A 7,443-nucleotide genomic window follows, 5' to 3' on the forward strand; every position below is an offset into this window, starting at 1 on the left:
TTACACTTTATTTTAAAATTAACGTTTGACTATAAAAATTTCAAATGCAATTTGCAATTATATTTGGAATTTCGAAAATACCTAAAAAAATAAATCAAGTTATTCACTGTCAGTACACTAAAATATCAAACATTATTTGCAAAAATAATAATCAAACACAACTCTATCTTCAACTCTAACTTCAAATAAAGTAAAAAATATTTGGTTTCTATGACCAAACGCCTACCTAGAGTCATAACATACTAAAATCATTTTTCATTTTCAAAGTTAAATTGGAGTAATAGCCATTTCTTTTTGTTTTTTTCCAATGGGGCCAGTATTGTCAATTAGTCAATAACACATCAGAACGTCATGAAATCCCCTGCTTCTTCTTCTTTTTCCTTTTCGTCGTATTAAAGTCGAACCATCACAGTTTCGATTTTCGGTTCTTCAATTATTCCACATTCTTTCATCAAAATTCTCACTTCACAAAACCCATCAATCTCAACCACATCCCTTCTCAATTATTCCTTTCCTTTGTTTCACTTCTCAAAACACACTGATAATTAAAGAATTGCATGTAGTTTTGCACTAGTGCTGATCATCATCATTATGACGTCAGGAACAAGGATGCCGACGTGGAAGGAAAGGGAGAATAACAAGAGGAGAGAACGAAGAAGAAGAGCTATTGCAGCTAAAATATTTGCTGGATTAAGGATGTTCGGTAATTATCAACTACCTAAACATTGTGATAATAATGAGGTACTTAAAGCTCTCTGTAATGAAGCTGGATGGACAGTTGAACCCGACGGCACCACCTACCGCAAGGTACTTTATAGCGTATTTAATTTGCTGTAGCAGAATCGCCTGTTTAATTAGTAGTAGTAATATCTTTTTTTTCTTGAGAAATGGTAAAAACTAAAAAACACACTATCACTTTTTTATTTTTTATTTCATCCACGTGACCGCTGAATCATTAATTTCAAGTTGTGTTTTAATAAATAGTTGCTGATAGCCCATGTAGAAAATGCAAACACTAGATAGTTTCGGTAAGAAACTCGTAAAAATATAATATTTCAAGTGTGTTTTCGGCCATTATCTCTTAAGTTTTATTAAAAAAATTCCATTAATTTATTTCATTATTCGCGTGGAGTATCATTTGGCACCATTTTTAAACACAAAAAAAAAAAAAAAAAAAAAGAGAGAGAGTGCAGTCCAGGCACCATCAGCTACTAGTCAGGTTGTATTTTGATAAATAATTTATGATAATTCAGATAGAAAACTCACAAAAAAAATCATACTTGAACGTGCTTTTTACTATATTATCTCTTTCTTCTTCAAAAGTTAGATATTTTAAGTGTTGTAGGTTCAATGATAACTACAATTATTCCTAAGTTCTGGATGTCTGTATTGAAATATCCTTAGTCAGGATCAGTATTCTGGCGCACGTTAGATGGGTGCAGTTTTGTGTAGCAGCAGTACAATTAGCGTTGGGTAATGGATCAAGTTATGTTAATTAAAGTGCGCAGGTTGCAGGCAGTACTACGGACTGCAAAGCTTATCTGCAGTAGTAGCAGGCGTTTGTTGAGATTGCTGTTAGTACTTGCGTCATAATAAGATTAGATTCTTCGTTGTGCTTTGCTTTAATCATCTGCCTACGTACGTTAGATATACAGAGGTCGTTGAACAATTCTTTTTCTTCATTCTTTATAAGAGCGATTTGTGAACACGTCGACTACTTTACTAAATATTTGCAATACTTTTTAAATATAAATATCGAATAATTCTGTTCGGAGAGTAATTGTTAAACACTCATACAAACTTTTTGTTTGTCTTTTTTCTTTATTGATGCCTGAGCTACAAATTTGTCCACTTCGATTATCTTACCAATATTTGTTAGTACTACTTTTTTGTCCTGAAATATTTGTTCTCGAGAGTCGAGTTACAACTTTGACTAACACTTTGAGATTTATTTTCTCAACCATATATTGATATGAGAAAGAAAACCTTTTATAAAACTTTTGAATATCTCAATTTTAAATTTAAAATATTAAAGTAATCTATTCCAATTTAGTTTTGAAGATTACTTTAATTGACTACTATTTAAGTGAAATATGATACTAACTATTTTGGGACGTGAGGGAATAATTTTTAGACACAAGTAGTATGGGGCTAATTCTGTTTTGCCTTTTGCTTTATTGACGCCTCAGTTGCAAATTTGCAAAGATTCCCCAGTTAACCTGTTCTCACCAGAAAAAATGATTTGGGATTAAGAAGACAATAATACCCCTAGCAATAATTTAACTCAAACTCCTTTGTAATTCAGTATTCACAATGTCTGCCTCGAATTAGGGGTGGGTCTTTAACAATGTTAGGAGAATTGTACTTGCTTATGTTTCTTCTTTTCTGCTTTTCATGTGGGCCAATCAAACATTTTTTTTTGTCAACTTTTGTGGGCAAAGGTGGGGAGTTGAGCTTAAATGTTGAAAAAAGCTGCTTCTTTTTTTCAGCTATGTTTCAGCTTTAGATATGGGAATTTCCATCTCTTGCTGTTCTTGTGAAAGGTTCTTCTTTACTAGACAGCTACATTATTTAAGGAGTGATCTAAGTGGTTTTTTAAAGGGGCTCTTCTTAGGTGCCTTGTGCTAGTACACGTGACTTCCCTTGTAATCAGCGAAGAGATTTTATGGAATGTATAAACTAAAGGAAAATTATATTTTGCCCAACTCGTTTTGGCGCAAACTGACACAAATGAGGGTATTAAAGTAAATTCAAACAACTTTTGAGGGTATAATAGTCACTTACATGTTTTCTATACCAAAAATACCCTTTTATGAAAAACTCTAAACTAAAATGGGAAAAGTAGGAGACTAATTATTCACATCCTAAATATTCACCCGATTTTGAACTCAATTATTGGGAGTTTAGGCTATATGATTCCCTGTGCATGCTTTCTGAGCCTGTTTGGATGGGCTTATGCCTATAAGCTGCAAACAGCTTATAAGCTAAAAAAAATAAGTTGGGGTAGTCTAACTTATTTTTTTTGGCTTATAAGTTGTTTTCAGCTTATAAGCTGCTTTAAATAAGCTAAGTCAAATGGGCCCAATTATTTTTTTGAGTTTATTTTAAGCATAAAATGACTTTAAGTTGACCAACCAAACACTCAAAAAAATTGAAAACAACTTATAAGCAGCTTATAAGCCAATCCAAACGGGCTATATATTAACAAGATACACTTTTGACAGTCCCCTGGAAATAAAATGTCAAGGAGTACATTTCTTTTACATATTCCTAGTACTTATGTCAGTTTAATGTGTGAGGAAGGTAGACTTTGGTGTAAACCCAAAAAGGAGAAAAATCTTTGCTTGTGATCCAAGTGGATGTTTAGACAATTTTTTTTTTTAGTTTTACCAACCAGTGTCTGATAACTACTTTGGGCTCAACTAATCTAGATTCGCATCGTGAAATCTCATTTTGAAGGTTAAATAACACTTCCCGCCAAAAATAACTCCACTTTCTAGACTCTTACCACTCCATCACACAACTTTTTTATATGACTTAGACATTTTCATTGTGTGATAATAATGATTATGCATCTGTTCTTGAGATAGTCTAAAGCCTACTAATTAACCAGCACTAAGGATATTGAGTATCATGCTCATCCTCAAGTCTCATTGCACGATATGAGATGTTATCTTCTTCCTCATACCGTTTGGTGGAACTGATCAAGAAGAATATATTTGGGGGTACTTTTTATGTTAAGAGAGTGAATCTCAGAGTGTTGTCTTGGTCACATAAGTTGTAATTGTTTTAGAACAAAAGGAAAGCATTTTAGTATGAAGAATTTCAAGCAGCAAAAATCTTGAACTCTATAAGGCTTTTATTCACAAGAAACCGGGGATTTCCAAGACAGTTGGAGTGGACAATATTGGATTTTCTTCGGTGTTATTTTTTATAACATAGATGTTCGGACCACCATTCACGCACCGCAACTTAAGCGTTACTTCTCACGAACATTGTAATTCTGTAACAGTTAGAATTAGCGATTCCAATGTTTGGCTATACCCAGCTTGCTAGATATATAATCAAAATGGCTATTGTAACACCTAATGAATGAGTTCTCCTGATATCTTTGTAACTTTTGTAGGGCTGCAAACCAATGGAGAGAATGGATTTTATAGGTGGTTCCACATCCTTAAGTCCTTGTTCATCATACCAACCAAGCCCTTTCACTTCCAACAATCCAAGCTCTGCTTCCTCTTCCTTTCCCAGTCCAGCCTCTTCCTCATATGCAGCCAACCTAAACATGGACGGAAAATCCCTCATCCCGTGGCTTAAAAACCTCTCGTCTGGATCTTCATCGGCTTCCTCCAAAATCCCTAATTTTCATATTCATACTGGCTCCATCAGTGCTCCAGTGACCCCTCCTTTTAGCTCACCAACTGCCCGAACCCCTCGGATTAAAACTGATGCTGGCTTGGCTGGATTTCGCTACCCTTTCCTTCCATCATCTACACCAGCAAGCCCTGTTCGTCAGACATTTACTGCTGCAGAATGGTATGCTGGAATTAGTGGACCACCTTCTCCAACATACAGTCTTGTTGCGCCTAATCCATTTGGGTTCAAGATTGAGGGTCTTTCCCGTGGTGGATCTCGTATGTGCACTCCAGGGCAGAGTGGTACATGTTCACCTGCTATTCCTGCAGGCTTGGATCATACTGCTGATGTTCCCATGGCTGATATGGTGATCTCTGATGAGTTTGCATTCGGAAGCAATGCTGCAGGGATGGTGAAGCCATGGGAAGGGGAGAGGATCCACGAGGACTGTGTTCCGGATGATCTTGAGCTTACTCTTGGGAGTTCAAAGACCAGGTTTGTCTGCACAAATCCTATTATATTTGTGGCATATCTGTTCTTAAGTTTAATTTCTAAAAAGAATTCTTATACTTCAGATTGCCTAAAAGATAACTAAAGGTGTTTGTCCATAAAAAAAGCTGTTTACACCAGCATATGTAAATTAAATCCTTTTGTTTTATCCTTTTTTTTTTTTTTTGTGCGTTTCTCATATTCAATACATTTTGCAGGTAAAAGTTGAAGTGTGCAAGCAAGCAGAATTGGCTACATTTAGTGTTGAGGTATGATGGGGTTAAAATGAAAAAAAGTTTTAGGCTGTCTCAGGAGTTGCTATTATTATTGCGTCCACCCTTCCCCTCACCCAATTCTGTTGTAATATCGTTCAAGTCAAGAGTACAGTTCTGGAATATGGACGGAACTTTGAAATTAGGACATAATCTTTAATTTTTTTTTCTTTTCCTATTAGTTCTGAGTATTGGAAAAAAAATCCTGTTTGCCGTGAAGGGAAAAAATGGAAACTGAGGTCCATCCGAGCTAATTGCCAAAGCATTTTAGATTCTAGGGTGATCACCAGATTTTGTGGTTATACCAAGTATCTAGGGAAGAACAGTAATTCTATAAGGTGAGCATTAAATATCAGTAGCAAAATTTGAGTTGCGCAACTCAGTTACATCATTCGAATGTTAGAATAAACTGAGCAAAAAAGGCACGTAACGGCTGCAACAAGGTTCAAGGTGTCCAAATAAACGTTTGCGACTCCTCTCTTATTCTCAATTACCTATTTGCCATGCCAAACACTCAGGTCAAAGAGCTAGTGCGATTTTGGAGTTTTGAGCTGGTGTATGATATGTTCAAATTTTATTATGATGACTTAGAGGCAAAAACAGAGTTTATGAATATCATCGAACGCATAGCTCCTGAGTTACTAGATTTTTTGGAATTCACACTTCATACTGTAGCTCCGTTCTTGATTAGAAGACATTCAAGATCGCATGGCGACCTTATCCGTTTGGTGTAAGATGAAAGCGTGGAAGAAATTGTTCAACAACAGGTTGAAGAGATTAGTAATCATCCCAATTTGGATCGTTATGTTCATGTATTTTTTAACACTCGACATAAAAAAGTTAGAAAGTGTTCCAAATTAAATCCCTTATGTTCTTTTTTAAGCCCATAATTAGTTTTAGGATATCGATTATATACGCAACTCTTACTTTCTACCACTATTTTCATAGACTACAATCATAAAATTAAATGGGGAATGGGGACGTGCCAACTTTTTCTCAAACAATACAGGGTTTACCTAATCGTCCATTGCAATTGCTATTGCATTTTAACAATAAATTTTTATTTATTTTAACAAGAAAATCCTCTATCAATGTGCCCAAATTGCTCCAACTAGACTTAACTATTTGACTTTTTGATAATAGTAACAAAAGAAAGAGAAGATCTCTTGAGTACCGATCTACTGGACAAGAAGCTCCTTAAACTCAATAATTCACCTTTTTTTGGTTAGAGACCAATATCTTGGGCTAATGTGAGCTTGGCTCAAGGACTGTTGGTTTAGATAAATATCTAATGCGTTTTTGATAGAAAGTCATTTTTAAAGAAGAAACTATAGGGTTTTGGGATTTGCGTGCAATATGATCCGTGGTCATGTTATAGCTATATGTAATCTTACTCTATGACGCAAAAAAAACAAAAAAAAAAACAAAGGATTAATTCAGAGAAAAGAAAACTAGTTGAATATATCGGACAAGCAGAGCGGCCCAGTTTTTGGTCTTTAAAATATCTTTTTGAACTGCAAAATTATAAAAGTTGTACCTAGTTTTGCATTAACGCTACTAAGTATTCTGTTGATTTATTTTTTACCAAACACTTAAAAATGTGCTTTAACATAAATTTCTTGCATAATAATTTCTAAGAAATTCAAAATTCAAACGTGATATAACTGCATGCACAAAATATAATTTTATCTGAGTTTCAAATTAAATCTTGAGTTATGTCATTACTTATAAAGTCATTGACGATTTTAAATTCAGTTATTACTATGTTATTAACATTTTCATAACATCAGCAAGAGTTAAGTACTATTATCGAAATTTCTCTCGGGGAATACTTACCTACATCGCATGTTTACACCAAATTATATAAATTCACTATGCTTAAGTGGTTTAATAAGGTGAGAATACCTATTAATAAACTATAATTAAGTACTAAAAGACTATATACCCAAAAAACCTGGTGTGGTAAGATATTTTTTGCTATTTCTCAATGGAGTAGTTTAGAGAAAAAGTAAATTTTTCTTACCAAAAAAAAAAGTATAATAACTCAGGCCGTGTATATAAAAATCATTTTTTGGCGCGGATTGTCGTTCTTTTGGGGTGGTCTTTAATTTTTTTTCCCCTCAAATCGTTGGTCTTTAATTTTTGTCTTTCGCTTAAAAAGATGGCCGAAAATACTTTAATTTTTGTCTTTCGCTTAAAAATATGGCCGAAAATACTCTGAGGTTCCGGGTTCGAACCCCGCTCAGTCAAAAAAATAAATAAATTTCACAAGCCAAGACTTTTGCAAAAGGTCTGCCTTATGCGACAGATTTTGTCTTAAGGCGTA

General features: G+C 34.4%; 1 protein-coding gene across 1 annotated transcript; it reads left to right on the top strand.

Annotated features, from left to right (window-relative positions):
• Positions 1-310: 310 nt before the first annotated feature.
• LOC132618799 (BES1/BZR1 homolog protein 4-like) lies at positions 311-5,495 on the top strand. Its single transcript, XM_060333805.1, has 3 exons — positions 311-807; positions 4,127-4,851; positions 5,064-5,495. Exons 1-3 carry the CDS (start codon positions 592-594, stop codon positions 5,065-5,067), a joined length of 945 nt encoding a protein of 314 aa, XP_060189788.1. The 5' UTR covers positions 311-591; the 3' UTR covers positions 5,068-5,495.
• The last annotated feature ends 1,948 nt before the right edge of the window (positions 5,496-7,443 follow it).

This window comes from Lycium barbarum, chromosome 11 (genome assembly GCF_019175385.1).
Source record: "Lycium barbarum isolate Lr01 chromosome 11, ASM1917538v2, whole genome shotgun sequence".
NCBI classification, from domain to species: Eukaryota; Viridiplantae; Streptophyta; class Magnoliopsida; order Solanales; family Solanaceae; genus Lycium; species Lycium barbarum.